This window comes from Schistocerca cancellata, chromosome 4, assembly GCF_023864275.1.
Source record: "Schistocerca cancellata isolate TAMUIC-IGC-003103 chromosome 4, iqSchCanc2.1, whole genome shotgun sequence".
Taxonomy (NCBI): domain Eukaryota; kingdom Metazoa; phylum Arthropoda; class Insecta; order Orthoptera; family Acrididae; genus Schistocerca; species Schistocerca cancellata.
Window position 1 is genome coordinate 920,641,630 of NC_064629.1, and position 26,974 is coordinate 920,668,603.

At 43.5% G+C, this 26,974-nt stretch overlaps 1 protein-coding gene across 1 annotated transcript in view; it reads left to right on the forward strand.

Moving 5' to 3' along the window:
* The window catches only part of LOC126184505 (uncharacterized), a 240,571-nt gene that overhangs the window by 99,488 nt on the left and 114,109 nt on the right, over positions 1-26,974 (forward strand). The window contains exon 3 of the mRNA XM_049926897.1: positions 8,252-8,292. Within this exon, the coding sequence (XP_049782854.1) occupies positions 8,252-8,292 (41 nt within the window). The remainder of the gene's footprint in view (positions 1-8,251; positions 8,293-26,974) is intronic.

The window sequence follows — 26,974 nt, forward strand, 5'->3', positions numbered from 1 at the left end:
GAGAGTGTACTCAGCCCTACAAATATGTTCATACAGGTCCATTACCCAAAACTAAAATTTTATTACTTTTTGAATTAGATTAAATGAGTTCTTTACTAACAGGGAGGTCTGAACAACCGCCCCCCTTCCCCCAAATTTGTCTATCTGGACTTCACGCTGCTATTAAATGTCGTTATCATAATATAGATTTCTACTGAGGAAAGAAACGAAATTTTATGCAATTAGTTTCATATTTAAAGTCACTTTTATTAACATATGCTTACAATACACAACTGAGCTGCAGGTCCTGGTTCCCTGCTGTCTCTGTGGCAATTTATGATCCGTTTTTTGCTTCGGTCAGAGCCACTTGGAAATCTAAACATGCGGAAACCATTTTTGCAGTGGTTAGACAGTTCACAGCTGAGCAGCCACCCATGTTTCTGACGAATTCTTGAAAACTTAGAAATCTCCATTACCCTCCTGATTCGTATGGCTCAAATGGCTCTGAGCACTATGGGACTCAACATCTGAGGTCATTAGTCCCCGATTAGTATGTAAACAAGTACGAATATCCTGCACTTTGGGGAAAACATGGCGGACAGTCCAGCTCAAGTTATAGAAGTCTTAGTCATGGGCTCGAGAGTCTGCCAGCCTGCCACTATAATTCCATCAGCATTGAAGAGCGCCTACGCAGCATCCAGGATGGGAGCCGCCACCCATACATCAGCGCTGGCCAGAGACAACAGAGGGAGGTGTGTTTGCCTCTCTGAGCTGTAACACGGCATGTACTGGAATTAAATAAAAGCATTCTTTACAGTCAACAGTGTGTCCACTGGGCACAGCGGCTTGTAGCCACCTCTCACCCCCCCTGAGTGCAACTGCTCTCTTCACTCCAGATTTCCGCAAAGACGTTTCGTGAGAGGATCGTCTTCTTACCTACGAGGATTCCCATCTAAATATTTCTATAACACTCTCTTACTGATTGAACTGATCGATAACAAATCTAGTAAAACGATTCTTCGATGTCTTTATTTAATCCTATCTGGTGGAGATCTCAAACGCAAGAGCAGTATGCAAGAATGCGTTGCAAAAACAACGTGAAGTCGGTCGCCTTTAAAGGAAAGCTACACTTTCTCAGGACTCGCATAATACATCATAGTCTACTATTTGTTTTCCTTCGAACTGCCCTTATATGCTCTTCCCATTTCATTCCGTTTTGCTATGTTACACCTAGATCCGAAGTGGCTTTGAAAAGTAAGTTATACGTGTCGTCCCAGCGAAAACTATTGTGCAGCAAGACCATTCAACAAGAGATATACTTAAGTTACATTTACCAAGAAATAGTAAACATAAAACTCAAAAGAGCATTTTCTACCAAGGAATAAAACTGTACAATAAATTACCAAAAGAGATTAAACAAATTGCAAAAATACACTTATTTAAAAAGGCAGCTAAAAAGTACCTGTTACACAATACATTTTATACATTGAAGGATTACTTAGATAAAACAGAGTAGGAGTTTGATAAAAAATGTTATACAAATAAATAATAATAATAATAATAATAATGATTATAAAACATCCAACATTCCACAAAACACCGTCACTTAACTTTTATTCTTTCTTTTTTCCTTTCTAGAAATACTTACCCACAAGCTATGCATAGCACAATACTAACACCTCTTTCTGAGGTCATCTCACTCATTATGGAGGGATACTGACTCAGATTTTTGGGATAGCAAATGGGAAGTTGCGGTACAGAAAATGGCACAGAGATCACCAGTGTGTGTGTGTGTGTGTGTGTGTGTGTGTGTGTGTAGTGAATGATAGTGAGATATGAGTGAAAAGTGTGGCATTACATTATTTAATAAGTTATTTGTAAAAAAAAGTATTGTAGAAAAGGAGTAAATCTAATGAATGTCTCTAACTAGAAGTCTGTGAATATACGTGTATACTAATTAGCTTATTTTAAATTGGTCTAAACTTGTAAATACTTTGACATGTTCTATATCCTTGTAAAAAGAGATCTATGGATGATTAAAGCTGCTGTTGCTGCTACTACTACTACTACTAATTACACAGATGTGTCGCAAGCAGAGGGCGACATACGAAATAATGAATCTTCTTTAGTATAAACAATGACAAGTCGGAGCTACAAGCAAATAACTAGTGTCGACGCTTCTATACAAGTCCGTAGTCTTGAAGCTACTACTGTACTGGGCGCGAACAGTCGGATGTCCTCCTCACATAGGGGCAGCTGCTGGAGGGGGTCGGTCGGCGTGCGATTGGCTCAAGTCTTCGCACAGCCATCTCTGCTCTATCGTTCCCAACTGGCATGCCGGCTCTTGACTTTTCGCCGTAAAATTTAATATCATCGATAGGAGTTTCTAACCCGAGCACACGTTGACTACCTGGAGATTACAGGGATTCCACCACAATTTGAGGTCAAAATGAACGACAACGTCGCTGCAGAAAGCGCAAGGCTTCACTATGCAAATTATGAACTATAAAGAATGAGAACAAGGTAATAAAGACGAGCTCTGGTGTCTTTTAGAAGACGATAACACTAAACTCTTTTGCAAAAATACAAAAAATTGGACAAGTGCAGACACATAGTGCTTCTGCAGTGCACACAGGAAGACAAGGAGAATTTCATACAGGTAAATACCTTCCATGTTAGTCACGTGACATCCCCTACTTCTCTTCAGCCGCAGATCTCGCAATAAATTCGCGTTACTGATGCCGGTAACCACTCATCAGACGAGGAACCAACCATTTCTGTTGACAAATAAATTCATGTCACAGAGTGTTACTCGACCATCATTGAGTAATATGAGTTTTGGCGTTACTGCCCAGCAGCCACAATTTCATGGCTTGCCAGAAATCTGTGTGGTCGTGCTCGTGGGTGCGGTGTAAGACATGACCGACGTCTTCTGTGCAACATATACGCCAGCTCATTTCTCAGTTTCTGTGATGTGAGAGAATGTCTTGGGAGTTCAAATAATGTGCGAACGATACTGAAATTTAGTAGACCGTATAGTGAGAAAGCTGCCACAGAAAAAGATTTGCCTACTTCTTATTGGAAGATTAACGGCATGGCGTTTTGAGGAAAGTATATAGTTTGTAGTCACAGCAGAGTTACCGTGACTTTTTCCAGCTTAGATTGGTTTACAGGGCTTTCGGTTGTCGGTTCTGTAATATTAACTGAAAATAGAAGCATGACTGATGCTATGTCATTCTGATGTCTTATGGAAAGGACAGAACATAGATATTTTCTTGTCTTTAGTTACACTAATGAAATGACATGAACATTCCATAATTATCAATATCAGATCCTCCTCGTGTCCTATGATTCTGAAAACGATTCACAAGTCTTCTAGTAACTTCATGTCAATATTGTACAGTTGTCACTGGTATCTGCTATGGCAGTAGCAAACTACACCACTAGAGAAGACATTTCTGAAGAGACGCAACAACCGCAGAGAAATTGCGGAAATGAACAGATGGACTAGTTTCATTTTTCGAAATTAATCTGCAGGTAAAAAAAAAGTACGTAAGCCCAAATTACACCCATCCTCGTATTAATATGTTTCTTTCCAAATCAGATGATACAAAGCTGAGATTGAGTTTTTGTGAGTTTGAATGATCACTGCATTTCGTTGGATATTTTGTTAACCGGATTCATTTGTATATCTATTCCAACTATTTCCAAATATTCGGGATGGCCCTGTAACGTCGATTGTGTATGAGCACATTGGACTAGCATTGAGGAAGACTAGGGTTCAATGTTCCGGTCCACCACTGAAATTTAAATTTCGCGTTGTTTCTCTATATCGCTTAGGACAAACGTCTAGATGCTTCGTTTAAAAAGCGCACAGCCGATTTCCTTCCTCCCCTTAACCTGAGCTCGTCCTCCATCTCTAATGACCTCGGCACCGACACAACGTTAAATCCTAACCTAACATCCTTCCTCAGTATATTGCACTACACTATGTGTGCACACTTTCTGTTTTGAGGTCAAAAGTGTGTGATACCTTGCTGGTCGTGATGTTTGTGCCTGGTGAGTTTTGGAGATACTTCTTCACACTATATCCTGTTTGATCGATTTCCTCCTCTAGTTTCATTAGTACATCGAACTTTTGTGACCCCGACATTAACTACAGCTGCTCGCAGTCGCTGGTTTAAAAAACGGGCAGTCAAGGATAAAATGTGGTTGAGTACCAATTGTATCACTTTCGGTCAAATGGAATTCTTTATTAATACATTCAAGGATCTCAAACACGAACGTTCTTTTTGTGTTACAATCTAGTATATACTACATAGTATTTATATTGTTTACCGTAGGGTTTTTTCTGTGGAAAAACACACAATAATACAGCACTTTTTGCTAGTCAAAGGTTGCTCTGGATCTGTGGTGGCTGCTTATAACCAACGCCTGAAGAGTTGTAGAGTATTTATTGTTCATAGGCAGAAACCTTATTATAGAGTGAGTGGTCCCGAACTCGGGACTTTAGAGTTTATACTAATTGGATTAATAACAAATAGAGACAGTCAGTATAACAGTCACTGCATGCAACAGCCTCTGAATGGATGGCAACCTGAAACAGAGAAAAGTTAAGATCGTGGTTCTGATTGTTCAGGTCTTCTGCATACTCTCCAACCACTTCAGTAAACTGCACTGACAGAAAAGTCCCTCTTTGGGATAGTATTCAGCTCACACGTCACATTGGCTCGATTGTCGGTTACGTCGTCAAAGTGTCAAACCGTCACGGGAATTTCTGCAATTGGCTGTTTTGTGGTAGGTTCGTGCTGATGAAGTCACGTCTCATCAACCGTGATGATTTTTTCCAGAAAAGAATTATCCGAATTTTGCATTTCAGTCAAGTCGCAATAGGCGTCCAGTGTTGCTGTTAATCGGGAGTCAAGGTGTGCGGGGCGGACACAGCACACATTTTTCGGTTCTTCAAAACATTCTTGAGAATGTCTTGAACACTTGGCTCAGAGATGTTGTGACATAACAACGATGACAAACTACAGCTGCATGTCTACTACTTAATACTGCATGCTCACAACTGGCTGGTCGAATGCAAATCTCTTGTTTACAGCTGAAAACGTAGTTACTGCTTATACGCCGGGTATAAATTCAGTCTGGGAACTTTTTGGACGGACGGACGGTGTATTACACTCATATTAGACCGCTGGCACAACAACGGACTTTTTAAGCAATGAAGGACTTTATCTTCAGACTGATTTAACCTACAGTGTTATTAATCTGTGCAAATTGGAAACTTCTGTCTGACAGTGGCAAATTTTCTTGTATTAGGAACCGGCTCGAGTTAGGTGCCTGCGGAGACTTGTCCACAGCCCTTTGTGTGTCATAAACTGCATTTTCCCTAACTTTAGATCACATGGCACAGGAATATCGCGCACATGAACTCTGTCATTGTGTCATTGGATGTTCGATTGACACCACGATTAATGATTCAGTGTACATGTTCGCTCTAGTACACTGAATGAGTGTGATGTGAGTGATACATCTCCTTCTTGGTACTGTCCTATTATGTGAAATATTTATGTGGAGTAAACTGAGATCCCTGGTACTTCTGCTACCATTACTGACACTTAAATCGTAGACAGACATTTAGGAAATCGTGTGCACCTATTTATTCTTTTAAATCATACCTCTGAACAGGTGAGTTAAGGAAGTAAGCTTAACGTTTAACCGCTGTGGACGTTAAAGGAAGCTCTGGCTCGGTTGAGGAAAGTTGGGGAAGGAAAGCGGTCTTTTCAGAGGAACCTTCCTGGTATTTGCCTTCGGCTATTTGCAGGAACCAGAAAAACCTATACCGGGATGACCGCCTTCTCTAATATCAGTCCACCGTCTTACCACTGCGCCACATTCTCAGTAAGAAGAGGAAGTGTCAATCCACTGCTTCTGAACCACGTCGCAGTGATTCGATAAACTCTCCCAAGATATTGTTTGCCTTGTTCTTTAGATCCTTTCACGGCAGTGCTCCCAACACGTCTCTGTTGCTGAACTGTAGGCAGCTGTTGAGCGATCATTGATTATCGTTTCTACCCAGCGCTTCCAGTTTCTTGTGCAGTCCATCTCACGACGAATCGCAGGTCTTAGGAGGGCGACATTGAAAGCTACGCGTTACGTGGAATGTGTAGCCAGGTGAAACGTTAATTAATGTTACTCATAATATTACCACTACCTAAAAGCCTTTCTAAGTTTAAGAAAAATTAACTTGATAAGACAAGACAAGAACAACCATGGAGTGATAATTAGGTAGTAAAACTAAACGCCATTTCTGTGAATCATTCCAACATCTCAGAGAGAACCTTACTCAAATAATGGCACGGTTTGACCAAAGATGAAAAGTAAAAAAGTTTTGGTAAGGTCTTATGAGACCAAATTGCTGAGGTCATCGGTCCCTAAGCTTACGCACTACTTAATCTAACTTAAACTAACTTTCGCTAAGGACAAGACACACACACACACCCATGCCCGAGGGAGGATTCTAACCTCCGACGGAGGGAGCCGCGCGAACCGTGACATGACGCCCCAGACCGTGCGGCTACCTCACGCGGCGATATCTTTTTTCCTTGGGCACGTAATCCATTGTTTGCACGATTCAAAAGGAATTAGCTCCTAGATAGTTTTTACCAGAATAAATGCATTATGTAACAGTATTTACGGCCCTCTACAAGTTCCGCTGTTTTTCGTGAGCTAACGGACTTCACATTTTCGAATGCTGTGCTCCGTCTATGGAATTGAAAAAACTAGTTCTGTAAGAGTACAAGGACTTGGAAAAATACAGTATAGCTGCATTTTCTGGTTAGCTGAAATGCTGGGGCGTATTTGCTTGTGATTTAACTGCTTATGTGCACCGTGTCTCAAGGCCTGTACGGCGCAGTTGGCGGATTCGCCAGGGTACTTGGATGTAGGTGTGCTAATAATAGCCACGCCTCATGTGTAAACATTGCGTAACAGTTTTCTCGCAATGCAACAGTTGGCGCCCACACAGCTATGACTAGGATACTAATTTTATGTCTTTCAGAGTCAACGTCAACACTAATGGCCTTCTGATTTTCTCTTTCGATAGCTCTTTCTTTTAAACATGTGACAAATGATAGTTCTTTTTCGGTGTTTGTAGAGGCATGAACCTCATAAGCCGATCGTAATCTGTTTATCTAAATCGCTACAAATGTTGGAACAGTTCAACACTTGCACTGCACTATCTGTCCTTCAAGCTGATGTAAATGAATACCGTTTTGGATGTGTAGAAAGATGCGACGGGACCTAGACAGACGGAAAAGTCTCTAGATAGAGCATAGTTCGAAGCGTGGCAGTCACTGAATAACCAGAAATGAAGCAGTTTCGTTACATACTGAAAAAGCGCTACTGACAAATTTGACATAACAGAGATGTACTTAACTTTATGTCTTATTACTTTTCACTCGTAGGGGTCGTATTGATTATTACTTCACACCAAAACAGTCAGCTTATAACCATCACAAACCTTTAACATTTTCTATTATTTTAGATTAGTTTCGATTTCATATAAATAGAGGATCGACATATATTGTCAACATAACATAGGAGTGCCATTCGCCGACATAAAAAGTGCTGAGAGAAAACATGAGTTTATGAAATCGTTCACTTTGCTGATATAGATGAACAAGTTATGAATGCCCATAGCGTAGTGCAATAGTGGCTGTGTATAAATGTTGGAAAATTATAAAACTTTTAAATAGTTTTAAATATACGTTTTCATTGCTGAGTATAGTTCAAGCCTGTTTCGTATTCATCATGGACTTCACTTAGGTGAACCAATTGAGGATAACCCCCAGCTAGTGGACATACCGACACTCGTTTTGTACTGATATCATTTGGCGCCATTATATCTTCATTGATTTTATCATATCTGTCAAAAAACTTCATGTAAGATATCTTCTTTAGCTATTGTGAAATATACGTAACTATATACATTGTTATTACTAAACATGTTACAGGGGAGTAAAGGGTGATGTGTCATTTACTTTGTAGTGTTTTTCATAGCGAGTAGATCTCTTTTGCTCACCTTGTGTTTGATGTGACAATGCTAACATGGGTGCATTTTATGAGTGAATGTATCACTAAATTAGTCTGATGCTCACCAACGCAAGTAACCAGCCATACGCAGCAATGTTGTCGATATGACACTGTCGCTAACGTTTTTTCTTACTATTTATGTAAAATATCTTCAGTGTTGTGTTTATTGTTGCAGGAGGCGGAGGCGGAGGCGGAGGGAAAGGGGGCGGCGAAGATGTAAGTACCGCTGCATTTCCTTAACGGAGTGTTTCCTTGGTATAGTTTTCCTGATGAACTTCATGAATGGAAATGTGTTCAGTGGCTCGAAGAAATGTAGGGTGAAACCAGACAACATGCTACTTGGCGTAACTTCTGCCACGTTTCGAAACGTTCGTCAAAGCTCGCCTGCTTTCACTCAGTCGTGAGACTGTGTTTAATTCATTATGAATTGAAAGAAAAGAAAAAAAAGGTTCTTAAACATTCTGTACACCGTCCCCTTGGTTGGTACTGAGCGAGGTGGTACGCTGTTTAGCAGTCTGGAGGACAGCGCCGGCCGCGGTGGTCGTGCGGTTCTAGGCGCTCCAGTCCGGAGCCGCGCTGCTGCTACGGTCGCAGGTTCGAATCCTGCCTCGGGCATGGGTGTGTGTGATGTCCTTAGGTTAGTTAGGTTTAAGTAGTTCTAAGTTCTAGGGGACTGATGACCACAGCAGTTGAGTCCCATAGTGCTCAGAGCCATTTGAACCATTTTTGAGGACAGCGATTCAGAGCCCCGTTACGTTTCCTGTGGCTTCCCTAAATCTCTTAAAGCAAATACCGGAATGGTTCCTTTGAAAATATACGGCCGTCTTCCTTCCTTTTCTATTCCCAGTCAGATACAGTACTCTGCCTCTTATGACTTCGTCGTCGACAGGGCCTTAAATCGCAATCTTGGTTTTCCTTCTTAGCTGCTAACCACCTTGTTAGCTCTCATAAAGAAGCTACATCGTAATAACTGCTCCGTGCGTGATAACACCGTTGTTCAAACACAGATTTTGGCGTCTTGGTTTTATATTGCCCCACTCAGGCCTTCATACGGCAAACTGCTGTTTGGCCACGATAACTTGACGATTTCCCTAGTACTGTCAGAAGCGGAGAAAATCGGCACTACTTGAAAGATATTCATTTGTCTCCGCCCATGTCAAGCTGCCCCTATATGCAAAGTATTACAAAAGGCTTGCGTCCGCTAGCAACTAACTTCTGTAAGCACTTGCTGAGGTGTTTACATTACGACAAAAACTTACTCAAGTTTACTTCTTCAAGTCACTGGAACAAATTTATTTCAGGAACTCGCCGCAAGTACTTGGTACACAACTGAAGTTATTCTTAAAAACCAGAGCAGTCGCCACTGTTGCTGCATTATTATTAATGAATAAAAATCGTGACGAAACACAAAAATAAAAAAAATTGAAAGAAAATATTAGAGGATATGCATTGATGTTACCAAGAAACACAATTCAATTAACTAAAATCAGAGGACTTTACTCAGATTAAAAACTTTGAGGATGCCGTATGTAAATTTTGAACACCTCTTCTCTATTGTATAATCAAATACCCGATAACAGGAACAATATTGCGGCGCGGTATCTCACCAAGAGACTGCGTTTTAATTACTCTTCGATTTTTGCAAGCTATGTTTACTGCCTTTATCACAAATGTAGTGCGTTTATGTACGGTAATATTAAAAAATCAGCTAAAATTTAAAGACGCCAGTACTGCCATTCAGCTTTCCTTCTGCTCAAACAAATTGACTGGTAAACTCATTTCACAATTCCTTGACTGGTGGTGCCAATTTTATGTGTTTAGGCGTTCCAATGGTACATATGTTTCAGTCCATCTGTCTTGGTGTTATTCTCCATTTAGACAATGATATTTTCGCACCGGTACTGAACAAACACAAGGTCTGCAAGATTGAGAAAAACTTCCACGAAATGACAAATTCGGCTAGTACTTCCCAGCAAGATGAAAGAACTAGAACGAATTTTCAACTTGCAACGGCAGTTTTAATTTGCAAGGAAGTTGCATGCAAGAAACTGGTTCCACTAACTTGCGAACTTCTTGAAGCTGACGAAACCAGCGGGGGGAGAGGGGGTGGGGCGTTTGCAGATATGTTAGGTCGTAAATTGCACTCAACTCTGTGATTGTATGTATAATGCCCCATACCATAGCAGGGAGTTCGACAGAATGCTTAATAAATATAATTTCAGGATTACGATGTTAAAGTGGTTGGATGATGGGCAAATAAACTGCAACGACTCGATGATGGAGGCTGAAGTGTTATTTACGATAGAGGAAAACAAAGCAACCGTGAAAATATACGTCGTGGATAAAATTGCTACAAAGTAGTGCGTTCACCACCCTAAAACTGCGATCTAAATCCGATAACATTGGCACGCACCAAAATAGAACCAAATGGCTCTGAGCACTATGGGACTTAACATCTGTGGTCATCAGTCCCCTAGGACTCAGAACTACTTAAACCTAACTAACCTAAAATCATCACACACATCCATGCCCGAGGCAGGATTCGAACCTGCGACCGTAGCGGTCACGCGGTTCCAGACTGAAGCGCCTAGAACCGCACGGCCACACCGGCCGGCGCCAAAATAGAACCAAATTCCAGGGAAACGATGTCACTGGTGACATGTCGAAGGAAGGACTGCAGACTCTTGTTAATGCCGCTTTACTTTCAGTTACTGCACGGTACTGTCAATCTTACTGCAGTCTCCCCCCGTCGGAGGTTCGAGTCCTCCTTCGGGCATGGGTGTGTGTGTTGTCCTTAGCATAAGTTAGTTTAAGTTAGATTAAGTAGTGCGTAAGCTTAGGGACCGATGACCTCAGTAGTTTGGTCCCATAGTACTTACCACACATTTCCTTTTTTCTTACTGTAGGAATGTTCAGCAGCTGAAGCATGTGTATTGGGCATGAGGTGGGACAATGGACATGGCCATCAATGAAGTTATCATCAATGCCACGCCCTTAAGCGAAGATGATGATGATTTTGAATCAAACACATACGACAGAAATCTTTAGTGCACATCATCTTGACAGTTCTTTCAGGTACAATTAATTACACTTTGCAAACATTACTGCTGTGCTGCGTTTAATAAATGCAATGTACAAACCGATTTTAAAAAATCAATTTTTCGCTTTCAGTTCATAATGTCGTAAGTTGTACATTCATCTACTTTCATTGTTTTCGATAAATAAACACATAAATTGTAGGTAAAACTCTCGAGCATGAATATATCAACAAATTAGGTGATTTCCGGTCTGACGGGAGTATCATTTAAGACAGCAATATTTTCGCGAGTGCCGCCTCCGATTTCGTGTTAAGCACATAACGTGGATAGTGGAACAAGGAGGCAAGCCCGTTCCAGACAGCCACCGCGCCAAAAGTCAACTTGTTGTGGACAAACGGTACAGCTATTTTTTCCTCCGTCTATGTTAAACGAACATACACTCCTGGAAATTGAAATAAGAACACCGTGAATTCATTGTCCCAGGAAGGGGAAACTTTATTGACACATTCCTGGGGTCAGATACATCACATGATCACACTGACAGAACCACAGGGACATAGACACAGGCAACAGAGCATGCACAATGTCGGCACTAGTACAGTGTATATCCACCTTTCGCAGCAATGCAGGCTGCTATTCTCCCATGGAGACGATCGTAGAGATGCTGGATGTAGTCCTGTGGAACGGCTTGCCATGCCATTTCCACCTGGCGCCTCAGTTGGACCAGCGTTCGTGCTGGACGTGCAGACCGCGTGAGACGACGCTTCATCCAGTCCCAAACATGCTCAATGGGGGACAGATCCGGAGATCTTGCTGGCCAGGGTAGTTGATTTACACCTTCTAGAGCACGTTGGGTGGCACGGGATACATGCGGACGTGCATTGTCCTGTTGGAACAGCAAGTTCCCTTGCCGGTCTAGGAATGGTAGAACGATGGGTTCGATGACGGTTTGGATGTACCGTGCACTATTCAGTGTCCCCTCGACGATCACCAGTGGTGTACGGCCAGTGTAGGAGATCGCTCCCCACACCATGATGCCGGGTGTTGGCCCTGTGTGCCTCGGTCGTATGCAGTCCTGATTGTGGCGCTCACCTGCACGGCGCCAAACACGCATACGACCATCATTGGCACCAAGGCAGAAGCGACTCTCATCGCTGAAGACGACACGTCTCCATTCGTCCCTCCATTCACGCCTGTCGCGACACCACTGGAGGCGGGCTGCACGATGTTGGGGCGTGAGCGGAAGACGGCCTAACGGTGTGCAGGACCGTAGCCCAGCTTCATGGAGACGGTTGCGAATGGTCCTCGCCGATACCCCAGGAGCAACAGTGTCCCTAATTTGCTGGGAAGTGGCGGTGCGGTCCCCTACGGCACTGCGTAGGATCCTACGGTCTTGGCGTGCATCCGTGCGTCGCTGCGGTCCGGTCCCAGGTCGACGGGCACGTGCACCTTCCGCCGACCACTGGCGACAACATCGATGTACTGTGGAGACCTCACGCCCCACGTGTTGAGCAATTCGGCGGTACGTCCACCCGGCCTCCCGCATGCCCACTATACGCCCTCGCTCAAAGTCCGTCAACTGCACATACGGTTCACGTCCACGCTGTCGCGGCATGCTACCAGTGTTAAAGACTGCGATGGAGCTCCGTATGCCACGGCAAACTGGCTGACACTGACGGCGGCGGTGCAAAAATGCTGCGCAGCTAGCGCCATTCGACGGCCAACACCGCGGTTCCTGGTGTGTCCGCTGTGCCGTGCGTGTGATCATTGCTTGTACAGCCCTCTCGCAGTGTCCGGAGCAAGTATGGTGGGTCTGACACACCGGTGTCAATGTGTTCTTTTTTCCATTTCCAGGAGTGTATGTTCAGTCTTTATCTTTTCTCTTCTTCTTTCATTTCACCCGACTTTGAACTAAGTCAGCTAAATTATTTATTAATGTTGTGTGGCTTTCTTTTAGCTCAGTATTATTTTATTCTTTCTGATCTTGCTTTCTTTTCTTCTTCAGAGATTTGGGTTTTACGTTTGGTTTTGATTTTGACTTCGAACCTCTCTTTCTTGTCTTAGATTTTTTTTTTTTGCTGTTTTATCTGTGAGCCGGTTTTCTACTCTTTGTAGTTCGGTTAAGTCCTTCTTCGTTTCGCCGGCCGCGGTGGTCTAGCGGTTCTAGGCGCGCAGTCCGGAACCGCGCGACTGCTACGGTCGCAGGTTCGAATCCTGCCTCGGGCATGGATGTGTGTGATGTCCTTATGTTAGTTAGGTTTAAGTAGTTCTAAGTTCTAGGGGACTGATGACCACAGTAGTTAAGTCCCATAGTGCTCAGAGCCATTTGAACCTTCTTCGTTTCAAATGGCTCTGAGCACTATGGGACTCAACTTCTGAGGTCATTAGTCCCCTAGAACGTAGAACTAGTTAAACCTAACTAACCTAAGGACATCACACACATCCATACCCGAGGCAGGATTCGAACCTGCGACCGGAGCGGTCTCGCGGTTCCAGACTGCAGCGCCTAGAATCGCACGGCCACTTCGGCCGGCCCTTCTTCGTTTCCTTAAACCAGTATGGTAGGTTCTTTTTTGTTGTGGAAGTAGTCAGAAACTGTTTTGATTAGCGCAGTTGAGTTCAGTCTGAGTACGTATCCATAAAAATCAATTTTTCTTTTCCTCATTGTGTTTGAGAGTTGTTCGGTTATTTGGTACAGGGTTTCATTTCTGTTGTGTATTAGTTTTTTGTTGTGGAATTTGGGGCCTAGGATATTTAATATCTTCCTTTCTTCAATCTCCAGTCTTTCAACTAGGTTATGGTTGATGATGGGCAGTGTTTCGGTTGTGTATAGGGCTGCCAGTTTGATTACCGTGATATGGTTTCTTATTTTTACATTCCATGGGAGGGACTTTTTGTTATCTGTGCTTTGGGTGACTTGGTAGCACAGTTCAGCTTTATTTCTTGTACATTCAACTGCCTTTTCCTCAAGGGATATCCAGCGGATTTATTCTTCAAGATATTTTAATTCTTTGACGATTTTTACTTTTTGTCCTTCTGTTTAGAAACGTTTCGGTGTTTTTTTATGGTTATCTTTAATTTGATCGTTTCGAGGGAGATTTTGAGACCTGTTTTTTCTAGTTCTTTTTCTAGTTTGAGGGTCTGAGCTTCGGCTTCTTTCAACGGAAAATTAAATGTTAAAATAAATGGTACAGGTCTTGTTGTTTAGAAGATATGTCAACGTGGCATTTTACATTGGGAAACTTAAGTCTGTGCACTTTTCTGCTAACAACTACACTCCTGGAAATGGAAAAAAGAACACATTGACACCGGTGTGTCAGACCCACCATACTTGCTCCGGACACTGCGAGAGGGCTGTACAAGCAATGATCACACGCACGGCACAGCGGACACACCAGGAACCGCGGTGTTGGCCGTCGAATGGCGCTAGCTGCGCACCATTTGTGTACCGCCGCCGTCAGTGTCAGCCAGTTTGCCGTGGCATACGGAGCTCCATCGCAGTCTTTAACACTGGTAGCATGCCGCGACCGCGTGGACGTGAACCGTATGTGCAGTTGACGGACTTTGAGCGAGGGCGTATAGTGGGCATGCGGGAGGCCGGGTGGACGTACCGCCGAATTGCTCAACACGTGGGGCGTGAGGTCTCCACAGTACATCGATGTTGTCGCCAGTGGTCGGCGGAAGGTGCACGTGCCCGTCGACCTGGGACCGGACCGCAGCGACGCACGGATGCACGCCAAGACCGTAGGATCCTACGCAGTGCCGTAGGGGACCGCACCGCCACTTCCCAGCAAATTAGGGACACTGTTGCTCCTGGGGTATCGGCGAGGACCATTCGCAACCGTCTCCATGAAGCTGGGCTGCGGTCCCGCACACCGTTAGGCCGTCTTCCGCTCACGCCCCAACATCGTGCAGCCCGCCTCCAGTGGTGTCGCGACAGGCGTGAATGGAGGGACGAATGGAGACGTGTCGTCTTCAGCGATGAGAGTCGCTTCTGCCTTGGTGCCAATGATGGTCGTATGCGTGTTTGGCGCCGTGCAGGTGAGCGCCACAATCAGGACTGCATACGACCGAGGCACACAGGGCCAACACCCGGCATCATGGTGTGGGGAGCCATCTCCTACACTGGCCGTACACCACTGGTGATCGTCGAGGGGACACTGAATAGTGCACGGTACATCCAAACCGTCATCGAACCCATCGTTCTACCATTCCTAGACCGGCAAGGGAACTTGCTGTTCCAACAGGACAATGCACGTCCGCATGTATCCCGTGCCACCCAACGTGCTCTAGAAGGTGTAAGTCAACTACCCTGGCCAGCAAGATCTCCGGATCTGTCCCCCATTGAGCATGTTTGGGACTGGATGAAGCGTCGTCTCACGCGGTCTGCACGTCCAGCACGAATGCTGGTCCAACTGAGGCGCCAGGTGGAAATGGCATGGCAAGCCGTTCCACAGGACTACATCCAGCATCTCTACGATCGTCTCCATGGGAGAATAGCAGCCTGCATTGCTGCGAAAGGTGGATATACACTGTACTAGTGCCGACATTGTGCATGCTCTGCTGCCTGTGTCTATGTACCTGTGGTTCTGTCAGTGTGATCATGTGATGTATTTGACCCCAGGAATGTGTCAATAAAGTTTCCCCTTTCTGGGACAATGAATTCACGGTGTTCTTATTTTCAATTTTCAGGAGTGTATTTGTTTGTTTGTGTGTGTGTGTGTGTGTGTGTGTGTGTGAGGGAGTGGGGGGGGGGGTGAGCTACTGTAGTGTTTTGAGGATGTCAAGGACATTGCTGAGAGACATCAAAGATTGTCACCAGTAATTTGACTTCACATGAATCTCGATTTCTGTCTACACGATTCAGAGGAAAACCTATAGGGTAAAGCAAGTGAGAAAGGCACTCTGGAAAAGACTTAAGTTCTCTTTATATTCCAGATTTGGTTTTAATATGCAAAATTCGAAAGGAATGTGACGAAAAGAATAATTACCTTTCTTCACACCAACCTAGAGCAATTAATGCTCCATATCACCAGACCTGGCAGTCACCAAGGTGTATGTAACGGTCTGAGGATGATTAGAGATTCATCGGAACCGGTCACAATTTTTTTAAAGAAAATATTTTATGCGGCCTTCACTGCTTTTATTGTACTTTCGGCATCAACATCATGCCATAGCTGACCTTCGACGATGTATGTTGGAACTTAGTGGGTAAACATTCCGGCTAGTAGAAGCTGTTGTCAATGATAATCCGACACGAGGAGCGTCTAGTGTACAAGACAATCCAGTTAGACTCTGAACAGTGACAATTAGACTTAACTCGCATGATTGTGTGTCAAATGACACTGGAAAGTCGCTATGGGTGAATGTGGAGCCTAACCTACCGAGTGACATGTTGTTCGAAGTGGAACCGCTGGAGGATAGTGAGGTACTGGATGTAGTGTGTTGTTTTGTAAAACGTACAAGAGAGGCAGGGAGGCAAGGTAGTACTTGTCAGTGTGCATAATTTTGGCGCTGAGAGGATTAAATTGTTGAGGGGAACTTTGATGAGTACATTGCAGATTCTGGATTGGGGAAGAATGCCACCCAGAGGGTTTAGAGTCTAAACTTTAGACTATAAGAGGTCACAGGATGCTACTACGACTACATTTAGGGAGAACTTGAAACATTTAAAGGAGGCAGAAAGGATCTCTTTTATGCGCAAGGGCCATTGCCTACTATGCAAGTAATACAACATAGCATTCTGACAGCGAATGAAGCACCGGAGTATCGAGGGCCGTACAGAATACCACGATCATTGTAACCAGCTTTGGAGGAATTTATAAATCCGCGAAAGACTGACAGGATAATTAAAGAGAATAGTAGCACACGTGGGACAGGAAATGGAATTGTGCCCAATAAGCCTACGCATGGCTCGAAGAAGTGTCGCTTTTGTTGCGATTCCCACCATTTCAATAGCAGAAAGACAGATGCCTACCCAATCCCGAACTTCACAGAGGTAACGGATGATCTAGGGCAATGCCAGGACTTCTTGACAATGGCCTTGAGGATTGAATATCACCAGTGAGAAGTTTCCCTGGAGAATACGCCGAAAAATGCGTTTTCAGCAACTTGAAGACACTTATCAATACAGAAGGATGCCTTTTGGATTAAAAAATGCGCCGGCAACGTTCAAATATTTATTGGATGCAGTGCTGAAAAGATTGAAACCACGTCTGTGTCTGGTATATCTCGATGAAATAATCGTGTTTTGAAGGAATATGCAGGAGCATATGCAGTGACTGAAATAAGTGTCCAAGAAGTTACGAGCAGCTCATTTGACGCTAAGTACAAAGAAATGCCACTTTGCACTAGAAGAAGCCAAATATTTAGGGCATGTGATTAGTAAGGATGGTGTAAGTAAAATCCTAGATTAGTGCAAGCAGTGCAAGATTTTCCAGCAGCGGGGACAGATTATTATAGGAAGTCTGTGCAAGGGTTTGCAGATATTCCAAGACCACTTACACAATTGTTGAAGAAGAGTGTCAGGTTTGTGCGGTAGGAGGAATGTCAGGGAGCATTTGTCGAGTTAAAAAAATTGTTTATGTAGAATCCGGTGTTGGCGTTTCCCAACTTTCAGAAGGGGTTCGTACTGTCATGTGATGCATCGACCCACGCTCTTAGATGCGCTTTGTGCCAAGGGGTCGATGATCAAAACGTCCTAGTGCCTTTGCATCAAGACAGTTGAATGCAGTGGAGAGGAATTGTTCTACGACGAAGGGGTGAATGCTTAGCTTGGTGTGTCGGGTAACGTACTTCTAGCGTTACCTGTATGGAAGTAAGTTCAAGATTGCGACGAACTATGCTGTTTTGAAGTGGTTACTAGGTCTGAAGGACCCATCCAGTAGATTGACCAAATGGGCGTTAATACTCAGTGAATTGAGTACGAGGTAATCCTCAAACTAGGGAAGAAGCACACGAAAAATTGGTTAAGCAGGAAGATAGCAGTAGTACAAGCACTAAGTCAGGACCCTGCGGAATGGTAAGCAGCACTGAGCGCCGACAACGAGTGTAAAAAGTATGGCAACCAATAGCGGTTTAGCTGCATGGCGGATTATTGTGTAGAGAAACATAATTAGGATCACGTATGGTGGTGTCCGTCCCTGGTAGCTGAGTGGTCAGCGCGACAGAATGTCGATCCTAAGGGCCCGGGTTCGATTCCCGGCTGGGTCGGAGATTTTCTCCCCTCAGGGACTGGATTTTGTGTTGTCCTAATCATCATCATTTCATCCCCATCGACGCGTCGCCGAAGTGAAGTCAAATCGAAAGACTTCCACCCAGCGAACGTTCTACCCAACGGGAGGCCCTAGTCACACGACATTTTTTACGAATGGTGATGGCAGCCAAGTTGAAGTAGGAAGTACCATGTGAAATGCATGATCACGTCTTATCGGGCGTTGGGGGATGTAGGGCGTTGAACTGTTGAGCGGTAGAAATGTACTGGTAGAAGGGAAGGAAGAATGATGTCGATTAGTACGTTAGACATTGAGTCGACTGTGCACAGCAAGGTGATTTAAATCAGAAGCAGGTACTATTATACAGACTTTCACAAGCAATGGAACCGTTTAGTTACATTGGGGTAAACAGTTAAGTCCAATCAGCTGAATGTGAGGAGGTAACCAGTATTGGGACAACAGGGGCACCATTCCAAAGTACCGTTATCCAAGATGGCGGCGAAGATGTCATCCAAGATGGCGGCGAACACGTCATCCAAAAGGGCGGATTTGGCGGGAAGCTTGAATTTTGGCACAGAAAAAATCGCGCGAATTTCAAATTCCAACAGGACAATGCGTCACATCAAGAAAAATGGCGGGAAAAAGGGATATGTCTTTATTATTTAACCAGTTTCAAGCATGTGTGTTCGTCACGAGCTCTAGAGCCCAACTGGCATAGTTTATATCGTCACCACCAGAGAGCGCCATCGTGACATCATTCAATATGGCGGATTTTGGCGGGAAGTTTGAATTTTTGCGGGAAGAAGGTCAATTGGGCTACGTCCACTAACCTAACCCCCCCCCCACTCCCAGGAAATGGCGGGAAGTTCAAATTCCAACATGATAATGGCAGGAAAAGTGGACTAGTCTTTATTATTTAACCAGTTTCAAGCACGTGTGTTCGCCTCAAGCTCTAGAGCCCAACTGGCTTAACTGATATCGTCGCCACCAGACAGCGCCACTGTGAAGTCAGATCATGACGCAAGTACTGTTATTCAAGATGGTTGCGCCCAGTGTATCCACCACATGGTGTAAGATCGGACAGTTGGCCTACCTCAACTAACCTAACCTGCCCCAAAACAATGGCCCAAAGTTCAAATTCCAACATGATAATGCGGCATACCTACGATAATGGCGCGAAAAAAGGCTTGTCTTTATTATTTATCGAGTTTCAGGCGTGTGTGTTCTTCACTGCAGCTGGACTGCAACTGGCTTAGTTTACATCGCTGCCAGCAGAGGGCGCTCTCCTGACGTCAAGTGATGATGCAAGTTCTGTCATTCAAGATGGCTGCACCCAATGTATCCACCACGAGCTCCAGAGCTCAAGTGGCTTAGTTCATATTGTGGCCACCAGAGGATGCTACTGTGATGTCACGTGATGACACAAGACCGCCTGCTCTCTCTCTCTCTCTCGCGCGCGCGTTATAACCGGACACGCGCCGCGCTACCGGCCCGCGGGCATCCGACCGCTTACATCACACACCCTCGGCCGCCACCTCCATACACGCGCCGGACATAAATATGCTAACACCAACATCGCGCATCTAACCTGTCAGTTACCTAAGTACTTAATTGCATTCAATTTTAATCATACTAAATAATTCAATTTACAGTTTCAGTATTCAATGATCAAATAAGAAGTTCCACATTTTCCCACTATGAGCACAGTGCTCATTCATGACTTAGCAGCCCCACCACCCCACCCCAAAAATACTGCACTCCTATTGACCACGTGATACGACTTCATATAGGTATGAAAAGGTGTTCACTATACTTTCAACTACTTTTCAAGTTCCAGACAGCCACCTCTTCCTAGGAACCGGCGCCGAGTTTGAATTCTGGCAGTAAAGAACGGTCACTTGCGCTTTCATATAGGTACGAAAAGGAGTTCGCTACACTTTCAACTACCTAGTTTCAACTACTTTTCAAGGTCCAGACCACCACCTCCTCCTAGGAACCGGCGCCGAGTTTGAATTCTTGCACTGAAGAAAGGTCACTTGCCCTTTCGCTACCAATGTAAGAAAACTGGGGGAAAGAAAGGACATTTGTTCTAACCTCAACCACCTGACCGCCACTTACTCCTAGGGGCTGGTGGTAAAAGGACTCAGCCTGCACTAGGCTGATGGAGAGAGGAAGCATTCTACTTTATTTATTTTGGAGCAATTTATTTAGGGATGGAGTATATTTATCACAGAACACACGCTCTGACATATTTTTTATTTATTTATTTATTTATTGTTCCGTGGGACCAAATTAAGGAGAAGTCTCCATGGTCATGGAACGAGTCAATACATGAAACTATAACACGATATTAGAAACAGATAAAATTAAATATAAAAAAAACATATTCAGGTGACAAGTCGTAAGTTTAAATGAAGACAATCAACAATGTAACACTGGAATTTGCTTAATTTTTTAGCTCTTCCAGGAGCTCCTCGACAGAATAGAAGGAGTGAGCCATGAGGAAACTCTTCAGTTTAGACTTAAAAGAGTTTGGGCTACTGCTAAGATTTTTGAGTTCTTGTGGTAGCTTATTGAAAATGGATGCAGCAGAATACTGCACTCCTTTCTGCACAAGAGTGAAGGAAGTGCATTCTACATGCAGATTTGATTTCTGCCTAGTATTAACTGAGTGAAAGCTGCTAACTCTTGGGAATAGGCTAATATCGCTAACAACAAACGACATTAAAGAAAATATATACTGTGAGGGCAATGTCAGAATTCCCAGATTTTTGAATAGGGGTGGACAAGAGGTTCTCGAACTTACACCACATATAGCTCGAACAGCCCGTTTTTGAGCCAAAAATACCCTTTTTGAATCAGAAGAATTACCACAAAAAATAATACCATACGACATAAGCGTATGAAAACATGCGAAATAGACTACTTTTCGTGTTGAAGTGTCACTTATTTCAGATACTGTTCTAATCGTAAATAAAGCAGCATTTAGCTTCTGAACAAGATCCTGGACATGGGCTTTCCACAACAGCTTACTATCTATCCGAACGCCTAGGAATTTGAACTGTTCCGTCTCGCTTATAATATGCCCATTCTGTCTGATCAAAATATCGGTTCTTGTTGAATTGTGAGTTAGAAACTGTAAAAACTGAGTCTTACTGTGATTTAGCATCAAATTATTTTCCACAAGCCACGAACTTATTTCATGATCTACATTATTTGTTACTGTTTCAATATTACACACGAGATCCTTCACTATCAAGCTGGTGTCATCAGCAAACAGAAATATTTTTGAATCACCTGTAATACTAGAAGGCATATCATTTATATAAATAAGAAACAGCAGTGGCCCCAGCACCAACCCTTGGGGAACGCCCCACTTAACAGTGCCCCATTGGGACTGAACATTACTACCACTCTCAATATTGCGGAGAATTACCCTCTGCTTTCTGTTCTTAAAGTAAGAGGCGAACCAATTGTAAGCTACTCCCGTTACTCCATAATGGTCCAACTTCTGCAGTAATATTTTGTGGTCAACACAGTCAAAAGCCTTCGTTAAATCAAAGAAAACACCTAGCGTTCGCAACCTCTTATTCAATCCGTGCAAAACCTCACAGAGAAACGAGAATATAGCATTTTCAGTTGTTAAACCATTTCTAAAACCAAACTGAACATTTGACAGCAAATTATGTGAATTTAAATGCTCCAGTAACCTTGTATATACAACCTTCTCGATAACTTTAGCAAATACCGATAGCATAGAAATAGGTCTAAAATTGTCAACATTATCAATGCCTCCCTTTTTATAAAGTGGCTTCACTACCGAGTTCTTTAATCGGTCAGGAAACCCACCACTCCTAAAGGAAAAGTTACAGATATGGCTGAGAACTGGGCTAACATACATAGAACAATACTTCAGTATTCTGCTAGATATCCCGTCATATTCATGAGAGTTCTTGGTCTTTAGTGATTTAATTATTAACTCAATCTCCCTCTTGTCAGTATCATGGAGGAGCATTTCAGGTAACAGTCTCGGAATACTTTTTTCTAAGAGCGCTATATGATTCCCTGTTGGGACTAGGTTTCTATTTAGTTCACCTGCTATATTCAGAAAGTGATTATTAAATACTGTACATATATGCGACTTATCAGTAACACGGACATTCCCACTACGCACTGATTCTATATCCTCGACCTGTCTCTGCAGACCAGCCACTTCCTTTACGACTGACCATATGGTTTTAATTTTATCCTGAGACTTAGCTATTCTATCTGCATACCACATACTTTTTGCCTTCCTAATAACATTTTTAAGCACCTTACAATACTGTTTGTAATGGGCTGCTGCATTTAGATTTTGATTGTTTCTAACGTTTTGATATAATTGCCACTTTGTTCTACAAGATATTCTTATCCCTCTAGTCAGCCACCCAGGCTGCCTGTTTGTGCTAGTACCCTGTTTTAAAAGTTCTAACGGAAAGCAACTTTCAAAGAGCATGAGAAAAGTCTTGAGAAAAGCATTATATTTATCGTCTACTGTATCAGCGCTATAAACATCTTGCCACTCTTGTTCCTTTATAAGGTTTACAAAGGTCTCTACAGCAACTGGATCAGCTTTCCTGAACAGCTGATGACTATATTTAACACGTGTTGCAGCATAAAAAATTTTTAAAGTTAAAATTTGCGCATCATGATCTGAAAGGCCATTCACCTTTTTGTTAACAGAATGCCCTTCTAGTAATGAAGAATGAACAAAAATGTTCCCTTGCACTCTCGTTGGAAAGAATACGGTTTGCATAAGATTATATGAATTAAAGAGGTCTACCAGCATCCTCTTCCTTGCACAATCACTTATACAATTAATATTGAAGTCACCACATACAACTAACTTTTTGTATTACCTATAAAGTGAACCAAGAACCTCCTCTAGCTTTAGCAAAAATGTTGTGAAATCGGAGTCTGGGGATCTATAAATAACAACAGTTACAAGTTTAGCTCCGTTAAATTTAACCACACCTGCACAACATTCAAACACCTTTTCAGTGCAGTACTTTGAAACATCAATTGACTCAAATGCGATGCCGTTTTTCACATACATGGCTACTCCCCCACACCACAAAGAGCTCCTCGAAAAGCACCCAGCCAACCTGTATCCTGGTAAAGGAAGTCTCTGAATTATCTCCTTATTTAAGAAGTGTTCAGATATACCAATAATTTCAGAGTCAACATCTATAAGCAGTTCACTAACTTTATCTCTAATACCTTGTATATTTTGATGAAATATACTAATTCCCTCATTACTCGGATACCTAAGCTTTGTCAAAAGTGATTACCTTGTTAGAGAGACTTCCCTTAAGCAGGAATACCTATCAGCTGACTTCAATCTAAAAAAGGTGCAGCTCTAACACCCACTACTGCAGGAATTTTCCCATGAGTGATCCCACCAACCCCACCTATGCTGTCACCTATAAGCTTTGCCAACCTCCCCTTCCCATACCTGTTGAGGTGCAGGCCGTGTCTAGTGCAACCCGTCCTGCTGATAGACTCCACCGACACCACTGAAATGTGACCCATGCTTTCTGTCATCAGCGCACCCCCAAGTCTCATGTTATTACGCCTGACGGCTGTATTAAGATGAGGCCGATCGTGACGCTGAAACAGTTCCACGAAATGCACATTCGTGTTGCCAGTCTGAGTGGCTATCTTTTCCAGGTCACCATCTATGTTATACTCCCCATCCCTATCAATACTATTACCAGCCCCACCCACAATCACTACCTGATCCTCTTTAGTAAATTCCCTACATAACCCCCCTATGTTAACAGTCACCTGAGCCAACCCTGCATTAGGCTTCACAATGCTGGTGACCTGGTAGTCACTCCCCAGCACTTCCTGCAACTGCTGGCCTACACCTCTGCCATGAGAACTATCTAACAGCAGAACCTTCTTCTTCCTCTTCGACTTTGCAACTGTTCTAGGCACAGTAACTACTGAGGTCTGCTGCATACATCCTACATCTACAGCTACTAGAGATTCCTCTCCACTAGATTCTGACAGTTGGTCATATCTATTGTAAACACCAATAGTAAAACTATCTGAAAATCTTCTTCTCCTAGCAGATCTCTTGCCAACAGCCAGCTCCCATTCCCCAACCCCCTTCTCCCTCCTCATCCTATCTAGCTCCTCCTGTGCGTTTTTCAACTGCACCTGAAGGGCACAGATCTTACGCTCCTGCTCCTCTATCAATTTACTCTTGCTACATAACCTGCAGTTCCACGAGAGGATCTCACCAGAATGCCCACTGGCTTCCCCACTGCATTCCCCCCCCCCCCCCCCCCCCCCCCCAGTGAAAATACTTCGAACAAGTCTCACACCGCAATCCACTACTCACGAATCTACGGCAAAGCCCACACTTCTCACTCATGGTAAAATTTTACTTTTTCTAAGTTGCGCTACTACAATAAGAAGATGTTAAAAACCTGACTACAATAATCACAAACTTACTCTACAAGGGAAGTAACTACTATTATTAACAGTATTAATAAACAACAAATGTGAATATAACAAAAGACTAATACAGAAAGAGAATCAAACATCTAATGACACAGTAACGAAGCTGTAAACAGTTCCCAAAAGGTTCTTCTGAAATTATTTCACCAGAAAACACCAAGAACACCGGTTAAAGACTACTAAAGTTCCTAAATAAACCACTATACACAATCAATTAATTAGTACTTAGCTTTCGACGCGCCGCTACAGCTGCAAATGGTCAGCGCGGAATGTAAACACAGGCAAGAGGTTAAGTTGCTCGATACGAAACACTCACAAATATCAGGTCACAACACAAGAAAGGCAGAGGTGAATGAAGAAACCACTAATACGTCACTTATATAGTAAATATTATCACAAAAACCGTTAAAATATGTATCTGAAACCTAAAAATATATGAAAACTTAGAGCAGTCACTCGCTTATGACATCACAGCATACAGACCTGCAAACTACTCCTACATAACTCATGTATAACGCTCTGCACACACGCTTGCTAATTCTAAACCGTCAAAAATAACACATTGCAAAACCTACGGACATGCGAACCACTCATCTAGGTAAGAAAAGGGGTTCGCTACGCTTTCAACTACCTAGTTTCAACTAATTTTCAAGGACCAGACCGCAACCTCTTCCTAGGAACCGGAGCCGTGTTTGAATTCTTGCACTAAAGAAAGGTCACATGCCCTTTCGCTACCATCCTAACAAAATTGTTGCAAACCAAGCTCACCACCACTTACCTCAGCCTCCAGGACGCAACCTCTTCCTAGGGGCTGCTGGTAAAAGGACTCAGCTTGCACTAGGCTGATGGAAAGAGCAAGGAATGTACGTTATTTATTTGGGGGCGTTTTATTTAGGGATGGAGTATATGTAACACAGAACACACGCACTGACAAGCCCCACAGCATACAGACCAGCAAACAACTCCTACATAACTCATTTATAAGGCTCTACACACATGCTTGCTATTTGTAAACCGTCAAAAATAACGCACTGCACAGCCTACAGACATGCGATCCACTCGTAAATTATGCAATACATTTACGTCCAAATAGCCAAACAACTCGTCAATTGTCAAAATAATAATCCATCTAAAAGACTCTGCTTGATAATCGTCAACTGTAGAAATCATACACCAGCCTTTATTTAAACAATTAGAGGCAGCACCACCACCTAGTGTATTCGCCACTGAGTCCAGTGCCCAACTGACTTAGTTCATATCGATGCCACTAGAGGACGCTGTAGTGCCATCAGGTGATGACGCAAGTGCCGTAATCTAAGATGGCACCACCTAGTGGGTTCACCACGAGCTCCAGACCCCAACTGTCTTAGTACATTTCGTCGCCGCCAGAGGACGCCTCCGTGACACCAGCTGATGATGCAAGTACAGTCATCCATGATAGCGCCAAACAATGTGTTCTCCACGTGGTCTAGTACTCAACGATATCAACTAAGTCACTGGGGTTCTAGAGCTCGTGACGAACACACATGCTTGAAACTGGTTAAATAATAAAGACATGTCCCTTTTTCCTGCCATTTTTCTTGGTGAAATGAAATGAAATGAATGTGTGGCATTGTTAGCCAGTAGGCCCCATCTGGGGAAGTTCGGCCGCCAGGTGCAAGTCTTATTGCAGATGACGCCACATTGGGCGACTTGCGCGTCCATGATGATGAGATGAGGATGAGGGCAACACAACACCCAGTCCACGGGCAGAGAAAATCTCCAACCCGGCCGGGAATCGAACCTGGGCCCACAGCATGGGAGGGAAGCACGTTACCACGCATCTAAGCAGGCGGACGTTTTTCTTGGTGTGATGCATTATCCTGTTGGAATTTGAAATCCGCGCCACTTTTTCTGGGCGAGGGGGGCGTGGCACTTTCCCGCCAAAATTCAAACTTCCCACCCAAGTCCGCCATCTTGGATGACGTCATCGCCGTCATATTCGATGACGTCATTGCCACCAACTTGGATGACGTCATCGCCGCCATCTTGGATAACGATACTTTGGAATGGATCCCCTGTTGTCCCAATACTGTAACCATTTTGTGCTAACTATAATAGACGATTTGTCTAGTAACATCGAGATGGTGATGCCGAACT